The following is a 23,242-nucleotide window of genomic DNA, read 5'->3' on the forward strand; positions in this document are numbered from 1 at the left end:
AAAAAGAAAGCTATCCCCTTTTTACCCTCGATTTAAGAGAAATCAAAATAGTTCCAATTACACGCTCACGATTGCACCCGAGAAACGAGTCGGCCGGCTTCTTCTTTGGAGAAGGGAAAAAAAGGAGCGTTCAATTTGCAAAATTTAATCGCAACTGGGCCTAACCAACCTCGAACAATCCCATTTCTACCCGATAACAAGCTCCTGTTCCTCTACTTTCACGTCGCACAGAGGAAACTTTGCACAATTTCACCGAGCGCGAATCCTAATCTTGGCAAAGCTCTGTTGGAGCATCGGTGGCCGCGTTTCGACGTTGCACACGGGCCGGTCATCGTTCGACCTTAATTCGAGGCTTGTACACAGAGAGAGAGAGAGAGGCAGAGGGAGAGGAGAAGCAAGTTTGGTCGGGGAGCGGCTTACAAAGCGAGCGGGAGAAAGAGAAGCGAGCGGAAGGGAGTAGCGCGCAGGGCAGGGCAGGAAATTACGTCTCCGGACGTCCGTTCGTTCGGCTTCAGAGCTCCCTGCACAACACAGGACTCGGGAGGAGCTCCTTCACAAGGCCGAGGAAAAGAGACACGGAGGAGGAAACGGGAGAGAAAGGAGAGGAGAGGAGAGGAGAGGAGAAAGAGACGTCCGGAACGAAGGAGGGAAAGGAAGAGGTAAGGGAGGAGAATCCTGACCTGCCGTAGAATCCCTTTATCGCCGAATATCGCCGAGATCTCGCGTTATTTGCCGTCACCCGAAGCCGAATACTTTTGCCGCCACGTTGACCCAGCTTCTTCGACTTGCGCTCAACCTTTGCCTGCGTGTACACAAATCGATGAATTCGCGATACTGAGACGAAGAGGAGAGAAGAGAAGAGGAAAGGAGAAGAGAGAAGAGGAGAGAAGAGAAAAGGAGAGAAGAGGAAACGAAAAGAAGAGGAGACGAAAAGGAGAGAAGAGAAAAGGAGAGGAGAGGAGACGAAAAGAAGAGGAAAGGAGAGAAGACGAAAGGACAGGAGAGAAGAGAAGAGGAAAGGAGAGGAGAGGAGACGAAAAGGAGAGGAAAGGAGAGGAGAGAAGAGAAAAGGAGAGAATAGGAGACGAAAAGAAGAGGAGACGAAGAGGAGAGAAGAGAAAAGGAGAGGAGAGGAAACGAAAAGGAGAGGAAAGGAGAGAAGAGAAGAGAAAAGGAGAGAAGAGGAGACGAAAAGAAGAGACGAAGAGGAGAGAAGAGAAAAGGAGAGGAGAGAAGACGAAAGGACAGGAAGAGAAGAAGAAAGGAAAGGAGAAGAGACGAAAAGGAGAGGAAAGGAGAGGAGAAAAGAGAAAAGGAGAGAAGAGGAGACGAAGAGGAGAGAAGAGAAAAGAAGAGGAGAGGAGAGGAGAGGAGAGGAGAGGAGACGAAAAGGAGAGGAGAGGAGACGAAAAGGAGAGGAGAGGAGACGAAAAGGAGAGGAAAGGAGAGGAGAGAAGAGGAAAGGAGAGGAGAGAAGAGAAAAGGAGAGGAGAGGAGACGAAAAGGAGAGGAGAGGAGAGAAGAGGAAACGAAAAGGAGAGAAGAGAAAAGAAGAGGAGAGAAGAGGAAAGGAGAGGAGAGGAGAGAAGAGGAGAGAAGAGAAGAGAAGAGAAGAGAAGAGGAGAGAAGAGGAAACGAAAAGAAGAGGAGACGAAAAGGAGAGAAGAGAAAAGGAGAGGAGAGGAGACGAAAAGAAGAGGAGACGAAAAGGAGAGAAGAGAAAAGGAGAGGAGAGGAGACGAAAAGGAGAGGAGAGGAGAGGAGAGAAGAGGACAGGAGAGGAGAGAAGAGGAAAGGAGAGGAGAGAAGAGGAAAGGAGAGAAGAGAAGAGAAGAGAAGAGGAGAGGAGAAAAGAGGAAAGGAGAGGAGAGAAGAGAAGAGGAGACGAAAAGAAGAGACGAAGAGGAGAGAAGAGGAAAGGACAGGAGAGGAGAGAAGAGGAAAGGAGAGGAGAGGAGACGAAAAGGAGAGGAAAGGAGAGGAAAGAAGAGAAAAGGAGAGAAGAGACGAAAAGGAGAGGAGAGAAGAGGAGAGAAAAGAAAAGGAGAGAAGAGGAAACGAAAAGAAGAGGAGACGAAAAGGAGAGAAGAGAAAAGGAGAGGAGAGGAGACGAAAAGAAGAGACGAAGAGAAGAGAAGAGAAAAGGAGAGGAGAGGAGACGAAAAGGAGAGGAGAGGAGAGGAGAGAAGAGGAAAGGAGAGAAGAGGAGAGGAGAGGAGAGGAGAGGAAAGGAGAGGAGAGGAGAGAAGAGGAGAGGAGAGGAGAGGATGGAAGGTCGAAAGGAAAATTAAGGAAGCTCGAGTGGAATGTTCACCCGGCATCCCGATTCGCGCGACACGTACGAAGAGAAAACTTCATTAGCTTGGGAGCACTTACTTCGAGCGCGAATTGCCTCCCCGTGAATTAGTTTCAAAGCCGCGTCACCGTCATCCATTCGCCGTGACGAATCGTGATCACGATTCCTTCCTTCCTTCCTTCCTTCCTTCTCCGCTCCGCCGAAATCTTGATCGTTCCGCAGCCCTGACTTTCCATCAATTCATCGCTGGAGGAGGAAAGGAGGGGGGGGGGGGGGGGGCTGACTATTGAGAGAACTCGGCGTCATTTATCAAGTCGTTTCATAAGTGATGTTATTCCCGAAAGTGGTTTTCCCTCCCCTCGTTTTCGATCTACAACATTTCCACCTTCCATTCTCTCAACTTTCCTTCATTTTTCACGCGAGAGTGTCTCAAAGCCGTTCTTGTTTCTTTCTTTCTTTCTTTCTCTCCTTTTTTTCCCCGCTCCCTTCAACGGCCTCGTAACGAATTACTACAAGTTGAACGAATTGAAATTAGATTAAGAATTTTGTTTGGACAAGTTGTAAAATTTGTAAATCTACGGAAAGATCGCGAATCTTTGTAGAAATTCTGTGTATGGTAGGCTGATATATTTAACAGTCGAAGAATCACGAATAATTAATTTATTGTTCAAAATAATAATTTATAAACAGTCGTAACGACAAACGATGGATCGATTGTAACAGCTGCTTGAATAAACTCGTTATTTCAACGAATAATTTTATTCCAAGTTATTAATTAACTAGTTTTCATTTTTTCAAGTTATAAACCCCTACCTCTGCAATTACAAATTTTCTGAAACGAAAGATCCTCTCGAAAAATTTCCAAATTTCTCTTACTTACTTACACCTCTCGCTCGAAATGAACACCCAACTCATCGAACCTAAATTACCCAATTTCTCGAAAAGAAGAAAGAAAGAACGAGCATTCAAATCATCCCTTAATCCGATCCCCTAAGCTTCCTTGCGTAACGTCACGCTCCATTTTCGAATATACCTGGGACCATCGCCCATTTCGAAACCTCCTCCATCGACGAGGAAAGAGAGAGAGAGAGGGAAGGGAGAAAAACAGGGTAATAGGCTCCCTTTGAAATACATGCTCCGCCCGGTGATGCGGCACATACATCTTTTCGCGGTAATCAGCGCCCACCCTCCGGTTTAAAAAAGCAACGAAGATGGGTAATCTCCGGAGGCCATAGACAGGGGATGCCAGCAATCTCGCAGAGACACGCTTTCCCCCGGACTATCCCGGATCCGGAATCTATGGGGTGTCGAGACGTTTCTTTTCTCTTTCTCCTTTCCTTTGGAAATTGAATCGAGATTCAAACAGCTACAAAGAGTAAATGTAATGACCAATTACTCGATTTTTCCTTTTTTGTTTTTCAGGGACACGCATTTACCAAATTTATAGCAATTTTCTACTCGAAGAAAATTCTTATTCGGCGATCAAGAACGATCATCGTTGACCCAGCTTTTCGCGAGCCACCAACTCGAAACAATACTCGATCCGCGAACAGAGAACAACGTGGGAAAAAGTAAAAACAAAAAGGAGAAATTATTATTGTTATTTAGAAAAAATTGTCCGACAATTTAACGCGCGTTAAAGGGTAATTTTTTCTTTTCTATAAAATCCTCGTTAACAATTGCGGAGCAATTGAATCGAGAGAGAGAAAAAAAGAAGGCCACCGGTGGTGGCGATTCACGATAATCGTTTCCTTTCTGCCACGGTTCGCGCCGTTCAACCGTTGCCTTCGCCCCTTCCCCCCGCCCATTCAACGGCAAAGGGAGTCCTCCGCGTGTTATTTCGACGTTGGTAACGGCGTTGGTAACGGGGCGAATCGGCTGACACCAACGGGTGAAAGAAAGTATCCAAGCAATTGTGATCGCGCGTGCACCATTGCGTTCTCCACGCCCAATCTCGGAGAGAAAAGGGAAATTTCGTTCTCTTTTCGGTTGCTTCGACGAAGGCTGATAGAACGTTGTTTCTCATTGAGGAATTATATATTATTAAAGAATATATCAATAATAAATCGAATAAATCAAGTTTAACCTCTATAGCTGGCATATTTATTACTTCTATTATTATTACCTCTATTATTATATTATCTTATATTATTTCTATAGCTCATATTTATCTTTATTAAAATTAATTTTCGAATAAAACTTTCATTTATTGTTTCAGAATCCTCTATTAATTATAATTTTACTTAAATTTTTAAATTTATATATAATCAATTAATACAATTAATTTAAAAACTACAATATAATTTATTTAAAAATAATAATTTTTTGATAATATAATTAATTATCTATATTATTATTACATTATATATTATTAAAGAATAACGAACGAGTTTGAGGTAAAGATTATTCCTGACGAAGAGGTATGAAACGATTCGAGCAGGTCTCCATCTGCGTCTCCAAAGTGGTAACGAACTTTGCAGAAGTAAAATGTCAAAGAATCTCGTAAGGGATCGTAAAAGAAAGAAATTGAACGGAGAGAGAGAGAGAGAGTGATGAGAATCTAGGTTAAAATTAACTCGGTAGAGAATGTCCGATTCGATTAGAGTTCGAGAAACGAATGGTTGGAGAGCAGGTGTGGTTCTTTCGTCGAACAAGGGAACAAAGCGCCGATTCGACGCGACATCTTAAAATCCTTCTTAAAAGTATTCGGTAATCCGTCTACAATCGTGGATGGATTCGAATCTTTCCAATCCCTTCCTTGTTAATAATCTTTTTTCAAATTCAAAATTCTACCGAAAAATTCTATCTGAAATTGCATCTATTCGTCAGAGAAACTTGGTAAACAGCTCGATGATGAAACGTTCGGGAAAATTTAATAGTTATTACGAATAAAGTTGTTTCCACGAGTTATTTTAATAATTTATTGTTCGAGTTGTAATAATATAATTGGAAAACATCCAATTATGGAAAATGGAAAATGGCCAAGATTATACGAAAAACGGATCAACTTGTAATATCTAGGAACAAACTACTTATTCAAGCTTATTTTGATAAGTAATTTCTTAAAGTAACTTTATTCAAAATTTCTAGACCAGTTGCTTTCCCAACTCTCTGTTTATAAACGCGAATTCATTCGAGGGTGCAATTCACAACAAAGAAAAAGAATATTTCTTCGATCGAAATATTTAAAAAAAAATCTCGAAATCTCCTGTATTCGATATCACTATATCTAACAAAGAAAAAGAAAAATTTCTTCATCGAAATATTTAAAAAAAAAAATCTCTAAACCCATATTCGATATCAATATTTTACAACAAAGGAAAAAAAAGATTCCTTCCATCGAAATATTAAAAAAAAATTTCGAAACTCGCATTCGATATCAATATTTTACAACAAAGGAAAAAAAAGATTCCTCCATCGAAATATTTAAAAAAAAAAAATCTAAATAAACCCATATTCGATATCAATATATCTAACAAAGAAAAAGAAAAATTTCTTTAATCGAAATATTTAAAAAAAATCTCGAAACCCACTCGCATTTCGATATCAATATTTTACAACAAAGGAAAAAAATCTCGAAACCTGTATTCAATATCAATACATCTTACAACAAAGAAAAAGAGAGATTCCTTCCGAAATATTAAAAAAAAAAATTTCTAAACTCCTATTCGATATCAATATTTTACAACAAAGGAAAAAAAAGATTCGTTTCATCGAAATATTAAAATAAAAAATTTCTAAATCCGTATTCGATATCAATACATCTTACAACAAAGAAAAAGAGAAATTCCTTCCATCGAAATATTAAAAAAAAATCTCAAAACACGTATTCGATATCAATACATCTTACAACAAAGAAAAAGAAATATTTCTTCAATCGAAATATTTCATATTAAAAAAAAAACCTCGAAATTCGTATTCGACATCAATATCGAGAAATAAATTCAAGATTCCGTTGGATCGATAAAAAAATACGATCCTAGGAATCACCAATCTAAAAAAATTGTGTCGATCCGTCACAAGTATATATATATATAGGAACACATAACTGCCCCGTTCTTAATTGTCGGAGAGGAGATCTCTCTAGTCCTTTATCATCTAGTCCTTCTCCACTCCGCGCCGGTGTACTACTCCTCGGCTCGGCGGACGATTATATTCCACACGGCGTGGCAGAGAGGTTTGCGCGTATTCGTGACGCGATGTACGCGTGGACAAAAGCGTGGAAGCTACTCACTCACCTTGGGTTTCCACGAAGAGCGGCGTGGTGGAGAGCGTTGAATCCGTCGTTGTTCGTGAGGGTGATGTCTGCGGCGTGGTCCAACAACAGAGCCAAGATGTCATCCCGTTTCTTAGAGATCGCATCGTGAAGGGGTGTGTCGCCTTCCGCGTCCTGGAAACAGCAGGAACAACGGGTTTTCTCTTGAGGACAGATTCTCGTACGAGCTTCTTTTTCCCTTTTTTTTCGTTTTTTAAGAATCGATTATCGCGGACAAAAGGACTTTCCTTTCATAAGTCTGGTTATTGTACCATCGTTTTTGCGAGTCGAGATCGAGAAAGATTAATCAATAACGAAACGCGCGTTAAAAAAAAAATATTCGTGTTCTCGAGAGAAAAAAATATTATTTTTCTCGAAATGGGATACAGATTGGAATAAATATATATATCGTAAGGATAAATGCGGAAACACTTTTCCATATGTGTGTATATATATATATATATGTATAGCATTTACCCTTCTCAGTGATAAGTGATCCGAAGGAACAGAAGCTCGCGTGATATTTGTATTTTCAAAGAGAATGTCACTGAGAAGCCACAGAAGAACAGGAAAGAAATACATTTTCCGTGGTGTATATGTATACATATATATACACACTGTCGATGTAAAAATAGAAAGAGAAGTTTTTCTTCGCGCTTCTACGGTATATGTATAGAGATTTTCTTCGCCGTGCATTATTCATCATCCGACGAAAAAATGCTTTCAAAAGACAAGGACTTATATCTGCGCTCCATTCATATGTATAAAGTGGAATATTCTTATGAAAAGATATCTCTAAGATTCTTTCTCTTTTTTAATAGTAATAGCGTACTTTAAATTAGATTAAATCTTAAATTGAGTGTAGAAAAAAGATTTTTCATTTTTAAAAGAAGAAGAAATCGAATCGTTCTCCTCTAAAACCTAAATTGCTGGAAAGTAAAAAACGAAATGGTAACACTGGCCCATTAGTTGATAAGAAACTTGGAATCAACTGAAACGCGCAAAAGTATTTCCAAATTTCCAAAAAAAAAGAAAATTGTTCCAACAAAATTCGAACAAATTTCTTCATTATTTCCTTCGAAACGAGAGATTAAACTAATCGAGACTCGATTAAATATTCGTCGAATTCGGAGGAAATTTATTTGAATTTGGTTACTTTGATAGAAAAAGCGGATCAGAACGAATTATTTCGAGCGTTTTAAAAAGCGATTACTTAAATTAACTTCATTCTAAATTACTTTAACTCTTTTCAACGTTATTATGCTTCCAACTCTGTACGATAATCATTGTTTCCAAGATCAGATCGGAAACGAAGGCATCGCCTTTAAAAGATCTCCCCTCCAGTGGAGAAAAATTGAAGCGAGAGGGGGAATGAGATCGGTGGCATCCGAACTGGCTGCGTAAATAATAGGGCATCAGGCACAGATACTTTATGGGATCAGTTGGAAAAATCCTTTGTATAACTCCAATAACCGTGGAGGATAAATCTGCCGGCGCTGTCGAGAACCGGCGGCGCTATCTCGCGCTATAAATGCTGGCCATGCGTCACGCCACTAGCTGGATAGAGATAGAAAGAGAGAAAGAGAGAGAGGAGGAGGAAGAGGGAACGAAAAACACAGCGAGGAAGAGGGAAGAGAGAAGCGTTGGAGGATGGAATCGAGGTGAAAGTAGATATTTGGAGGGAGGAGAGGACAGAGAAGACACTGTTTTATTTACCTGATCGCATCGCGATCCTGCCCATTATTCTCACCGACCCTTATATCTGAGCTATGCAGCCCAGCATCCCCTTCGTCTCTGCCTCCATTCAATCTCTTATCGATTACCACCTCTTTGTTTCTTTATTAAAAAGTGACCCATCTCGTACGAAATCTAAGCCTTAACGAGTTGAAAATATTTCCAACTCTCCTCGCGACTAACACGTGTCCCAATTCCTCGAAAAATCAGAAGCAGAATCTCTATGAAGATTAAAATCAAGTTAAAATTGGCTGTGAAACTTTCTTACTCACTTTGCGAACTTACGTTACCTTTCATAAAACATTCAGGGAGAGCGTGTTCGAATCGAAAAAGCATCGATTCGAGTGAAAAATTTCCCAATCGTGACGCGCGTATAAGGAGAGGAGGAGGAGAAGGAGCCTGGACACTTTCAATTTGCGACAGTGTCGCGCGTTCGTCCGCCCTCCTTATTCTCCGTTCCGCCTCGTTCTCCTTTCAGGGGAGGGCAACCCTTTCGCCATCACGAGCCACCTGCTCTTCCGACCGTTTCGTCTCATCCTCGTTCCGTTCGGCAAACGACGCGCGATTCGTATCCCTCGAGGAGGACCCCTTCCCCCTCGAGCGTGCAACTTTGGAAAAAGCTTAATTCCATCGATTCCTTTCTACTTCTTCTTCCATCCAACGCGCGCCACCCACCAAAACGGGATCCCTTTCTTATCGGTGACAACAAATGCGGCAAGATTTGTCAACCGAGAGAAATACAAACCGGTTAAGGTCGGCGAGTTTTATCCATCCGGCTCCTCCTCTTTTACGGCCTGTTAAGCCCGAGGAGATATCCTCTACCATCTTTGGGCATTTCTTGCTGCTTCGATCTCTGCTTTCGACGAGCCGAATTAGCTTCAAAGCGAATCGTGAAAATTGTTTCTCTATGTATTGGGTTGGCAACTAAGTAATCGCGGATTTTTTTTAGAAAATCAAAGACAATTTTTTCATGGAACTAAATAACTTTATTCTGTAATGCGTTGCCCATTTTGATCAATGACCTTTTGCCATCTTTCAGGCAGCGTCATAATCCCACGTTCATAAAACTTGTGGTTTTTATTAGCAAAAAACTGAATCAGGTACGATTTGATATCATCATCATCATTATTGAAATTTTTACCATTCAAGGAGTTTTGTAAAGATCGAAACAAAAAGTAATCGGATGGTGCAAGGTCAGGACTATATGGTGGATATGGCAAAACATCCCAACCAAGCTCCAATAATTTTTGCCGAGTGACCAAAGATGCGTGTGGCCTTGCATCGTCATGATGGAATACAACACCTTTTCGATTTGTCAATTCGGGCCGCTTTTCTTCAACTGCATTGTTTAATTTCGTTAGTTGTTCAATATAGACAACAGAATTGATCGTTCGGTTGGGTGATAAGAGTTCAAAATAGACAATTCCTTTGTAATCCCACCAAACTGATAACAAAACCTTCTTTCGACGAATACCAACTTTTGATGTTGTTCGAGCTGGTTCACGTAGCCTGCTCCACGATCTTTTCCGCTTGATATTGTTGTAAACAACTCATTTTTCAGCCAGTTATCAGTCGTTTTAAAAATGGATCATTTTCATTACGTTTCTTTAACAAATCGCAGCTGTTAATACGTTAAATGCTTTTCTTTCAGTTCGTGAGGAATGTATCGAGTTTTTGAACATAGCCAAGTTGTTTTAAGTGGTTTTCAATGCATGTATGCGATACATGAAGCTTCTCTGCAATCTCACGAGTAGTTGTACTGTGACGATCCGAATCGATTATTGCTTTGATTAGGTCGTCATCAACTTCAACTGAAATCCGCAATTACTTAGTTGCCAATCCAATAATTCAGGAAGGAACGAATGTTTAACAGATTCGTTCAAATTTAACGATTTATATATATATATACTTTCGAATCGATTTCGATTTAATAAGTTAAGAATAACGTAATGGGTCGTGGAAGATCGTTATGATAATTGGTATTGAACTTTGGCGTTTTCGTTGCAGGGGATTGTTGTAATCTGCGGCGAAAGTTGCCGCAGTTACGCAAGTTAAAGATATCTCCCAGGTTGAAACATTGCGCCAAGTTTTGATAGTAGTATATAGGAAGTAGTTTTAAAGTGATATTGTACAGGGAATTTGTGTAAATTACTCGTAATTCGAACGAAGGGAGCAAGTTTTATCAGTTGCCGAGCGATGCCTTCCAGCTACCACTATCACCTCTACTTACCCCCCTCTCCTCGTTTTCCCAAGATCGAGTTAAAAAGTCAATTTTAATAGCGATCCCTTAAAAGCTAGGGAAAAATATCGTACATTTTTCTTAACATAGATTCTTCGATCCTCTCGATAAGTGTAAAAATTTTTCTCCTCCTCTCCCCTGAAGAGAAAAATCTCCTCAATTTTCAAACGAGATATACGAACGGAACGAAATATCCGAGTATCCCGTTTCCGAGTGGAACAGAAATCGTGGAAGGAAATTACATCGGGACAAGGCGTAAACATTTGGCAAAGCTAACTAGCCGTGTTTTAACGCGTGTCTCGCAGACAAGAAAGCTGTGGGGTAGTCGTTTCGAGAACCAACGTCTGATTGGACCGAAACCGACCGAGAACCGTGACGAGAACGAACCGTCCGTGTGACGTTCGTGTGTGTGTGTGTGCGTGATGGTGGACGAGTCGTCCCCGGGGAAAATGAGAAAAGACAACAGCAACAACGCGGCGCAACCCGATCACAGAAGTGTGGATTACAATCAGTGGCTGAGAGGAGGGGGAGGGCACGCTCGGAGAGGAATGGGCGGAAACGACGACGGAGTCGAAGCGGGTTGATTGCACCGCAAATATTGACGTGGCTAATTCTCCCTCCCCCTCCCCCGGTTTACCTATCCAAGGTGACGAGCTACACTAATGAGGGCTTTAAGACATCACCAAGACGCTTGGCAAACTCGTCGCGGCGACCTTTGAAAATTTCTTCGCCGATGATGCTCTTTGCCAGGAGGAAGGAGGGAAAAATTTGTTTAATCGCGGACGGCGCTCTTTCGCTTCCGTGCAACAGGAATTGGACGAGCTTTTGGATTTGGGTTTTTCGGATTGATTGCGGATTCTAGAAAGTGTTATTTACTTGGTTAATCGCGGATACACTTTGGAGGGTTGATATCTCTGTATGCAATCACATGTAGATAAAAGCAAAGATTCATTTTGTAATTCCTTTTCGCATATATAGAAAGTCAAGTCGAATTTTTTAGTACGATCTGATTTCTGAATTCGAATTAATTCTCGTTCCTGGCAAAGGAGCGTTTCTTTCTTGTTTTTAAGAAGAGGAATGAGAGTTTTCAAATTTTATGCAACAATTTCGAGCAATATGAGAGAAATTAGAAAATTAGGTATTTTGAAGCTGTTGAAATGAATTTGTGCAGCATTGGGAGAAAATGTTATATCTTACAGAACGTGGATTCTCGTTTGATGAATTTCTTAGTTAAAGTGATTTCACACACGAATTGATGTATGAAGCTTTTATATTTTAATATTTTACGTATCTTTACGTGAAATCCTTATAAAGAAGGAATATTCTGTGCGATATTTTATAAAGCAATTACCAAGATGCATCCTCAGGGCAGTTCGTCAGGGCAAGTACAAAATGTCGTTCGATGTCTTTCATCTTTCTTATTTCATTAAAAGCTCTCACATTCTCCGTCTACTATTCTTACTTTTCATCTTCTTATACCACATCTCTCCTTTCATCTTTATTTTCCTCCTCTCTATCGTCAATTTCTTAACGAGTAGAAAGTAATTTCGTCATTCTACTAATTTTACTACTTCATGCATATTCCATGCTCGTAACAAAACTCGTAAACATTGAAAATAATATTTCTATCGACTGTCAAACTCGGATCCGATCACTGTCTATAATTTAAGATAAAAAATATCTTAGCAAGCGATGTTCTAAAAAGAATTAAACATAAATAAAGATCCACGTGATGCCTTAGAGTCACCGTTCAAACGATTGAAGCTTCTCTCAAAATCCCAGAATCGGCAGAAAGATCGGCGGATCAAGCGAGAAGACCATCATTGAATTTGGAAAAAAGAAATAAAGGAGAGGGAGAAAGAAACTTATTCGCTATAATAATCTCCTTGGAGGGATCTAATCCAGGACGAGGGGGGAAAAAGTAGAAGACAGTTGATGCAGAGACGGCGGTAGAGCAAGCCACAGCAGAAGCTTGATTGATCCCGTCCCGGCTACTAAACACGCAACGGACTGCGAGATGCGAAAAGAAATGGCAAAGAATTGCAATCAAGGATGGCTCTCCACTCCGTTTTCTCACTTGTCCGCATTATTATATCCTCAGTGCATTGTTGCCTCTCCAAAAGAAGAGGAAAAGAGCGATGAAGAAGAAGAGAAAAAAGAGAAGACTGTTTCCTTCTCTTCCATTGTTTCCACGTATTTCTCCATTTCTTCTCGGCTCCAAAAACTATCACTCTTCATCGATCGCTTCTATAAAATAGCAGTTCAACAGCTAACCATATACCATGTGTATACTAGATTATCCCTGGATTCTTCCAAGGACACGTGTGCCGCGTCAAGAATCCCAATCAAGAAGGGGAGGAGGAGGGAGTTTTTCAAAGATTCGAAGAATGAAATCGAAGGAATTACGAATCCCTCTTTCTTCGTTCCTCGATCGAGAATTTTCGCTTCGTTTCGGAGGATTATACATCGGCGCGTCCGTCAGCGTCCGCGGCTGGCAGCTGGCAACAACTTGGCAACTCGGTTAATCGGCTTTCGGCCGATTCGCAAAGTACACGATGAATCGCCCCGCCGCACCACGCACTCACCCTCTCCCCCTCCCCACCCCGCCCAACGGTAATCCTCGCGGCGGCAATTTATATTAATTAGCCCATTCGCCCGAACCGTTTCGTGTTCAACATAAATTAGCAGGGGGAGGGGGGAGGAGGCTAATGATGAATGTCAGGTATAAACGTAACATTATGCGGCCGGGCGCCAACTCGCGCGTGTCGTTGTCCTGGCAGGTACGAGAGATGCGCGATGCACGCGCGCATCCCTCGCCCTCGCATCTCCTCCTCCTCCTCCTCCTCCTCCTCCTCTTCTGCGTGAAAAGCGGCCTTTGTCGCGCGCCGCTACGTACACGTCCCGGCGTGAAATCAACGTGACACTTGCCCATCGTGATTACAATTTGACAACGTCCCTCGTGTTACGAGCCGTTGCGCGCGCGGCTTTTCGTTACGCAACCGTGAAAATTTTCTTGCGAAACTTTCCGAGAAATTCGTGGATAATTCTCCTCGTGGAAAATTCGGAAGGAAGGATTTTCTTTATCGAAGCACGCAAGAGGCATTGGCTATGAAGATCATAGATCGTTCAAGATCGACTTCCTCGTCGTTGATATAAATTTTTATGAAATGAAAGCTATTACGAGAGAAAGAGAGAGAGAGAGAGATAGATAAATAGATAGATAGATAGATAGATAGATAGATAGATAGATAGATAGAGAGAGATAGAGAGAGAGATAAATAGATAGATAGATAGATAGATAGATAGATAGAGAGAGAGAGAGAGAGAGAGATAAATAGATAGATAGATAAATAGATAAATAAATAGATAAATAAATAGATAGATAGATAGATAGATAGAGAGAGGTTATAAAGAGTGAATTAAAGAAGAGACAATCGGTGAAAGAGAAAGAGAAGGAAGAAATATATATCGAAACCAAATTCCAAAGTACGAAACTAAGAAAGAAAATGGGAGAGAAGAAGAAGAAGAGAGAAAAAAATAGGAAGGGAAATTGGACTGGAGAGAATCCAATGTACTCGTTAAAATCATGGATAAAGCGAAATGAAACAACGGAAAGTAAAAAAAAAAAAAAAAAAAAAAAAAAAAAAAAAAAAAAAAAAAAAAAAAAAAAAAAAAGGAGAAACGTCTTTTCGAACCTGGTTGGGAGGGTGGGGTTATATACTCTTCACCGTTTCCACGATGGCATTACACGGGGATATCGTCGTGGAGATGCCTTTTCCCCAATGTCCTCCTCCTCCCCCTCCCCTCTGGTAAATATGTTCGCTGTATCGGTAACAACCGGGCCTCCCTCCCAGACTCGAAGAGAAGGGAAGTTGGCCGAATCGTCTTGCTTGTTTAGCTCGTTCCTGTTATTGGTTAACCTATTCCATTAATTCTAGAGGAAAGCAGTTGCTCGAAATGGGATCCCTGGGTAGGAAGATTTTATCGGTCTTTCGAGAGATTAAACGGGGAAGAAGCTCCAAGGTCGAACAACAAGGTGGGATAAAATTATAAACTTATAAGTTGATCCGCGTTCGGATCATCAGAGTCGAGTCGAAAGATATTTCCAACGCTTCGATTTCATTTTTTCTAATTACTTCACTCTATAAATACAAGTATTATCGAAAAATCTAAAATCTGTCGCGTAATCTTCGTTGCACTTCGACCATTTCGATGATGCATCCGATTGCATTCGACATCCCAAAATATTTCCCAGAAAAGGGACGCTTCTCGAGAAAGAGAGAGAGTCTATTCTCCCATATCGGTTTCTCGGAATCCTTCGAGGCTGCCTCTAAAAATCGAGCCTTCCGCATTCTCGATACGTGACGATACTATCAACTCTTGGAAAAGAGAGCCCGAGAATCGTCGACTTTTTATTCGGCAAAGTCGAAAAGGAGAAAGAGAGAGAGAGAGAGAGAGAGGAAGGAAGCCGTTTTTGCATAATTCCGCCGAAACGGAAGGAGAGACGTTCGCTTCCAACATTCCGCTCGCAGGACAAAATTTAATTTAGCAAACCGAGTCAAAAGGGAGGGGGTGGAGGGCGGGGAGAATAGCGGTGGTCACAACAATAACTTTGGAAAACCGTGCCCTACCCCATCGCACGACCGCAACCACTCGTTGCTTATTGCTTTCAGTATTAACTCACCCCTCGACTCACCCTTCGCCCAAAGGATCCCTCCCTCCTTCCTTCCTTTCTTCCTGGCAAAAACCCGAAACTTCATTCATTCCGAGAAATAAGTTAATCTACGAGTTTCTTCTCGAGCTCTTTTTTTTTTAATTTTTTATCATCCCTTCTCTTTTCGGCTTAAAAATAGTAGCCAATTTTGGAAATATCTTCGACTTCTCCGTCTGGAAAACTTCGACTCGAACGACGACTTGGCGACCAAAGTTTTCGAATTCCTTCGCGTCTCTTTCGCTTCCATTTTTCAATCCAGGAAACAGATTCTAGCTGCCGAGGATCGTCTTACAAGAAGAACCACTTAAAAGCTTGGTGGAAAGCTTGCTCCAACTTGCTCCAAAGTAGCGGCAAACAGAACTGCGCGAAAAAAGTGTAACGCCATCATTTGTATCGTCATATCCCGAACCCTGCTCGACTCCAATTTCCAATTTCCATTCGAGACTTCCATTGAATCGTTGCCTCGAAATCGATTATATAGTAGTATACAAATCTCTCTATACTTTATAATAATATTTCTTTTTCCTTAAATCTAACTACAACGCAATTTAACACGCTCTTCTACTATTCCATTCTACTCCATGCAAGTCCAAGATTCACCCAGATTCTAAAATCAATTCTCGAACGGTGTTCTTCCAAGTGTTTGCCGGCGGTGAACAACGGTATCATCCATCAAGGCGTGCCGTTGTCAGTCGTTTCTGTATCACAGAGGTCCGTCCGCGACCGTACGCGGACCTCTGGCAAACTCGTCATCGTGTCAACGTCGATCAAACCATCAAAATATCATCCGGGAGTATCGGAGGAACGCCCGAGGCAACGAGCGCTATCATCCATCAGAGAATCTTTGTCACGTGTAAACGCCATTTCTCTTCGGTATCCGGTGGATCGATACCGACGCGTCCTCTCTCTCCCTCCCTCTATCCATCCCTTGCCCCCCATTCGACTGCATATGTCGCCCGGCATGCGCCCGCTAATTCGGCGCATTAATCAAGCATCGCTGGATGGATACGAAGGTTTAAGGAAGCCTCGTTTCGAATTGTAAATTTCGTTCGTCCGTCCGTCCGTCGCCAACCGAGAACACAAATGAACCGTGACTGCGACGTGGCTCTATTTTGCAATATCGATTGATTCATGGAGGTTAGACGCGCCGCCGTTTCGACGGCGGATCGCCCCCGAAAAAGGAATCGAACGCGGCGGAATTGAAATTGTTTTCTCGAAATTCTTCGCTGGAAATAGAAATTTATATTACATGGTCTACAGATACACGAGTAAAGCTCCGAATAAATGAATATCTCTCGTACGTAAGAAATAGAATCGAAGGCTCGATCGTCCATCATTCCTCGAAAACGTGGATACCGTGGGATAATCTTGATTTCTCTCTTAGCTCCAGTCGTAAAAGTAAAATTGAAGATTCGTAGGGGATTATGTAAACGATATCGTGAAATAATTTTAATAATCTCTCGGAATGGTTGGCTAACGTCCTAGAAGTAAAATTCGAAGAAGATTCGAAGGGGATGATTTATAATTCCTTCAAATTTAAAGTAATTTCAAAATGTGTTGTAATGTTATATATTGGAATAATTTTGATTTTTCAGAAAGATTAGTTATGATTATCGTAGAAATAAAATCAAAGATTCGTAGGACATGAATTATCTCTCTATATCTTTTTGATTTTTCAGAAAAATTAACTACTATTCATCGTAAGAAGTAAAATTGAAGATTCGAAAAGGATGGTCTATCATCCTTCAAATTTAATCTCAAAATGATATCGTGAAATAATTTTGATTTTTCTTGAACTACAACGACGTAAAAGTAAAATTGAAGATTCCAAGGATGAAGTAATATCTACCTTTTTAATTTTTCAGAAAAATTAACTACTATTCGTCATAAGAAGTAAAATTGAAGATTCGAAAGGGATGGTCTGTCCTTCAAATTTAATCTCAAAATGATATCGTGAAATAATTTTGATTTCTCTTGAACTACAATGACGTAAAAGTAAAATTGAAGATTCCAAGGGGATAAAGTAATATCTACCTTTTTAATTTTTCAAAAAAATTAGCTATTATTTGTCGTAAGAATTAAAATTGAAGGAGATGATAAGAAGATTCGAAGGGGATGAATTATCCATCTTTTGATTTTTCAGAAAAATTAGCTACAACTTGTCATAGAAATAAAATCGAAGATTCGAAGGGGATGAATTATCCATCTTTCGTTTTCTCAGAAAGATTAGTTAAATCAAAGATTCGAAGGGGATGAATTATCTTTTGATTTTTCAGAAAGATTATCTGCAACTTATAAGAAATAAAATCGAAGATTCCTAGGAAATGAATTATCCATCTCTTGATTTTTCAGAAAGATTAGCTACAACTTATCATAGAAATAAAATCGAAGATTCGAAGGGGATGAATTATCTTTTGATTTTTCAGAAAGATTAGCTACAACTAGTAAGAAATAAAATCGAAGATTCGAAGGGGACGAATTATCCATCTTTTTCAGAAAGATTATCTACAACTCGTAAGAAATAAAATCGAAGATTCCTAGGAAATGAATTATCCATCTCTTGATTTTTCAGAAAGATTAGCTACAACTCGTCGTAAGAAGTAAAATCAAAGATTCGAAGGGGATGACGTATCACCTTTATCAAATTTAAATCGATCTCGCTACGACATCGTGGAATAATTTTGATATCCAGTTACAACTATGGTCGTGGAAGTAAAAATGCAGTTTCTAAGGGGATCAATTCCCCTATTCGTTATATCGGGAACGCATCGATATTCGGAACGTCCATTTCGCCGCACATTCTACGAGATAAGAGGCACTCGAAAGGATCGCGGAAATCCCCCGTCTAGAAATCGCAGTTCCAAGATATATCCGCTCGTAGGCCGCTTCCCGATCCTTCCGAAACAATGGCGGCCCATAAATCGTTGCGGCAGAGTGAAAAGCAATGAGATTGTTTGGAACGGATCTGTAACCCATTCGAGGTGGCAGCATGTGAAATATAAGTGAGAAACCAGATCGAGAACCATTTCGCTCGAGTGGGTGGCGCCGCCGATTCGCCGAAGAAACCGACGAAAACGTCCCTCCTCCTCCTCCTCCTCCTAAATGCAACCTCGATACATTCCATCCGTAAAGAGGATTGTTGGTGGGGCGGTGACGAAGTTGAAGTTAAAGGAAATCGTAATAATTTTCGTATCGTTCCAAATCCTTCTTCCCCTTCCCTCTCACACCTTCCATCCACAACCGAGAAGAAACAAATATTATATAACAAACCAGATAATCCACCAGATCATACCAAATCGAATGTGAAGCTCTTTTCTTTTCCTTCCATTAACCAACCATTCGCCATTACATTGTCATACACCTGAAAAAAAGCAAATATTTATGAAACCAAGCACACGATCAAAGATCCCTCCGTAAGAATAAATATTCCGCTCAAGGAATCAAAGAAGAATCAAGAAGAAGAAGAGAAAGAAACGTCGATAAAATCTCTCTCTCTTCTGGAGAAAGAAAGAGAAGAGAAGCAAGCGGCGTGACGACGAGGGCGGAAAGGATACAGGAAGGAGAGAGAGAGAGAGCAAGAGTTTGGCAAGCAAGAGGACTCGTCCTCCCGTACGTCACCGACAGCCGAGGATCGGCCGATTCGTGGGCCACGGGGCGGTTTACGGGCTCCTGGACCGGCCATAACTCGCCACCGCCAGACAATTCATAAAGCGAGCAGAGCAGAGCAGAGGGGAGGGGAGGAAGAAGCGTGGAAAGGCGGAAAGATATCACGGGCGGTGGTTCTTCTTTGGATGGGTTTGCGATGCCTCTGCCTCTGGAGTTTTGGGTGGAGTTTTACCGCCACCACCAAAGTGCTCTCTAAATTATTCTCTCGAGCGTCACGGAATGGGAAGGGTCCGGGGGAAATGGAGGCTGCGCGCGGGGAGGAGGCAGGGAAAAGAAGAATGAACGTCGGATACAGAAGCTTCGTCGCTTCCGGTCGCTCGCCATCTCTCTTCTCTCTCTTCTTCTCTCTACCTGCGCGAATTAATTTTCGGCCAACCAACCGAGTCTCGGACGGAATGGAAAGTCTCTGCTCTGGAAAGTCTCCTCGAGGAAATTTCCTCCACTGGAGATAACCACGCTGCAAGGATAATAATACGTATGTACGAGATATTTCGTTGGAAAATACGATAGAAAATCATAGAGAATTGAAAAAGAAGATTGGAGGAAGATTAAGAAGATTCGAAAGAATTAAGCACGACGATTGCAAACCAGAGATGGAAATTTACGCAACGATTCGGGTGCTATAGCAATATATCCCAAGATTTATCCCACCGAGTATGAATAGGGTAGCTACGATAGGCCGGTGTGTAGCTAGCTTATGGATACGATTTACACGTCCGTGCGTTTCTTGGTACCGGTCCAAACCGATGTAATCCACTTCTCATTGTACGGGCCGCAACGCCAATGACCATAGATCGGAATTAAATCTTATTCCGCAGACTATCGACGTGTAAAGTAAGGGTATAAGCGTACCTCTCCCTGTAATTGCGCACGTAAATATGCGGCGTGGAATATTGAGCTGGAAAATGGCGAGCGAATATAACCCATTATCAATCCCATTCCTTCTCTATCACAAACGAAACATGTTATTTATGTTATTTAACGAATGAACGATTCTCAAAAATCTCTGATTCTGTGTAAAAAAAAGAAGAAAGAGAGATTTTTCGTTACTGAAGATTATCACTGATCCGTCGACGACTGGTTAAGAAGGGAGGCAAGTTTACCTACCCCTAAGCTCGCCTTACATCGAGACTCCATCCGCGGATCGTTCTTAGGCGAGGAGGGAGGAGGAGTGGTCCCGGGCAGAATGTGAACGAGATTAAAGTATTTGCAACTGCAAGAACAACGCGTCGAGACTGTTAACTTGAAATTTCCTCCCGCGGAGAAGGCGAAAAGTAGCGCGTTACTAAGGGAGAAACTGTAATCGAAAGAATATACATCGTGCTTCTCGTTCTCTCCCGGTTTAATCTTCCGAGTCGGGGCGGGGAATTACAGCTCCAAGTTTTCGTTTCGAAACTTTTCTTTTCCAATTCTCGAAATGAAAATAAACCGAGCGCGCTAATTGAAACGAAACGTAAGACGCGATTGAAATTCGTCCAACGGACGCGCCGTAAAGAAGAATAGATAACTCGAGTTATTATAGTTGGAGGATCTGATCGAAAATTCGTTGAAACGAGTGGAATTATTTGTTACAATGGAACTTTATTGCCGCTGATCAGTTGAAAAAATCTTCTCTCTTCTTTTTTTTTGCGTTAAAAAATTGAGGATCCTTTCTTCGAAACGGTATAAGATAATTCACCTCGAAGCCAAGGTGTTATCTCTGCATAAATAAATAAATTGTTATTCATCGAAGCATCAACGATTCCAATTAACGATATTATAATAGATATATAAATGTATGTATTCCTCGAGCGCAAAGTTCAAGTTTGAGAGAGTTGTAACGAAGAGGAAGAAAAGGAGAGGGAGAAGCGCGTCTCATTCGCGTTTCCAATTGCAGAGCTGTTTGTGCAACGCAACGAAACTCGCGATTGCGCGAGCCCGGTCGACGACGATGCACGTTAATCCCGTTATTTCCGTAGTCTTAGTTCCGTAATCCTCGGCTCCTTGATTTATGGAGCAGATACTCGAGAGATAACTCGTAGGTCACATATTCTTAAAGACGAGAGAAAAGACTGCGAGGAGGGCGAAATTTGTTTGTGATATATTCGGAGGAAAGTGCGGGGCCACGTCGTGACAAGTTTTCAAAGAGATGTGCCGATCGATGGAGAAGCAGAAATTTAATTATACAACGAACGATCAACTAACACTTGAACGTGATATTCGAGTAAGAAAATTTTAGTGAATCCTCTTTTCTTTTCTTTTTTTCCATTGTTTTATCAGTTTTATTTATTATATTTCGGATAAAAGCGAAATTATTGCCATGAAATCGCGAGAGAAATATTTTTTCTTTTTTTTTTTTTTTTTTTTCCCGGCCGTGTACAGTGTTCTTTCCCATTTTATTTAAAAGTTATAGAGCATTTTCGAATCGAAAACGTCAATACGTATTATGTTTTACACACTACTGTAACAGGTACACACTTTGATTTATGGTATCTGGAATTTGAATGTTCGTTAGCGGAACGAATGCAACGGAATATTTATGGTCGACGTATACAATGATGCCAGCACGTAACAGTTATAACACGAGAAGCGTTAAATCATCCATTGTAGGATGATTTGCTTCGAGCTATATATATACGTGTATATATATATATATATATATATATGTACATATATAAAACAAGATTTCCATGTGACGTAACAACGTTAAAATCATCCCATGTATTTATTTCCGATGTTTGAAAAAGCCTCTCGTAAACGTATTTCACATGTTCAAATTGTCAATTCACTTGTCCGATCATATCGACTTGCACCACTTGCACCCGATCGTCTTACTCTATCCGATCATACTCTACTTGCTCGACTGATTCCACGGTTACGCTACTCACGTTTCTTCAAGCTTCTAAATGTTAGCGAGATATAGTGTTTGAAAAACCTCTTATAAACGTATTCTATATATTAAAATTGTCAATTAACTTGTCTGATCATATGGATTATTGCCCAACTAATTCCACAGTCATGCTACTTATATTTCTTCAATCTTCTAATTGTTAGCGAGATACAATGTTTGAAGAATCCTGTTATAAACATATTTCACATGTTAAAATTCACTTGTCTGATCATATTGATTGTTGTACTACTTGCGCTCAATCGTCTTATTCTACTTGCTCGACTAATTCCACACTCACGCTACTTACATTTCTTCAAAGTTTCTAATTGTTAACGAAATACAATCTTTGAAGAATCCTGTTATAAACGTATTCCATATGTTAAAATTGTCAATTCACTTGCCTGATCATATTGATTCTTGTACTACTTGCGCTCGATCGTCTTACTCCACTTGCTCGACTAATTCCATAGTCACGCTACTTACATTTCTTCAAAGTTTTTAATTGTTAACGAGATACAATGTTTGAAAAATCCTGTTATAAATATATTTCACATATTAAAATTGTCAATTCACTTGTCTGATATTAATTATTGTACTACTTGCGCTCGATCATTTTACTCTACTTGCTCGACTAATTCCACGGTCACGCTACTCACATTTTTTCAAGCTTCTAACTTTTAGCAGGATACAATGTTTGAAGAATCCTCTTGTAAACATATTTCACATGTTAAAATTGTCAAATTACTTGTCTCATTATATTGATTATTGTATTACTTGCGCTCGATCGTCTTGCTCGACTAATTCCACGGTCACACTACTTATATTTCTTCAAAGTTTCTAACTGTTAATAAAATATAATTTTTGAAGAATTCTGTTATAAACATATTCCATATGTTAAAATTATCAATTCACTTGTCTGATCATATTGATTCTTGTACTACTTGCGCTCGAAACGGAAATGTCTCTATTTGCTCGACTAATTCCACGGTCACGCTACTTACATTTCTTCAAAGTTTTTAATTGTTAACGAGATACAATGTTTGAAAAATCCTGTTATAAATATATTTCACATATTAAAATTGTCAATTCACTTGTCTGATATTAATTATTGTACTACTTGCGCTCGATCATTTTACTCTACTTGCTCGACTAATTCCACGGTCACGCTACTCACATTTTTTCAAGCTTCTAACTTTTAGCAGGATACAATGTTTGAAGAATCCTCTTGTAAACATATTTCACATGTTAAAATTGTCAAATTACTTGTCTCATTATATTGATTATTGTATTACTTGCGCTCGATCGTCTTGCTCGACTAATTCCACGGTCACACTACTTATATTTCTTCAAAGTTTCTAACTGTTAATAAAATATAATTTTTGAAGAATTCTGTTATAAACATATTCCATATGTTAAAATTATCAATTCACTTGTCTGATCATATTGATTCTTGTACTACTTGCGCTCGA

The 23,242-nt window shown here is 40.4% G+C and overlaps 1 protein-coding gene across 1 annotated transcript in view; it reads right to left on the bottom strand.

Moving 5' to 3' along the window:
- LOC550708 (E3 ubiquitin-protein ligase MIB1) overlaps positions 1–23,242 on the bottom strand; it is a 575,562-nt gene that overhangs the window by 508,330 nt on the left and 43,990 nt on the right. The window contains exon 9 of the mRNA XM_026445843.1: positions 6,535–6,686. Within this exon, the coding sequence (XP_026301628.1) occupies positions 6,535–6,686 (152 nt within the window). The remainder of the gene's footprint in view (positions 1–6,534; positions 6,687–23,242) is intronic.

This window comes from Apis mellifera, linkage group LG16 (assembly GCF_003254395.2).
Source record: "Apis mellifera strain DH4 linkage group LG16, Amel_HAv3.1, whole genome shotgun sequence".
Taxonomy (NCBI): Eukaryota; Metazoa; Arthropoda; class Insecta; order Hymenoptera; family Apidae; genus Apis; species Apis mellifera.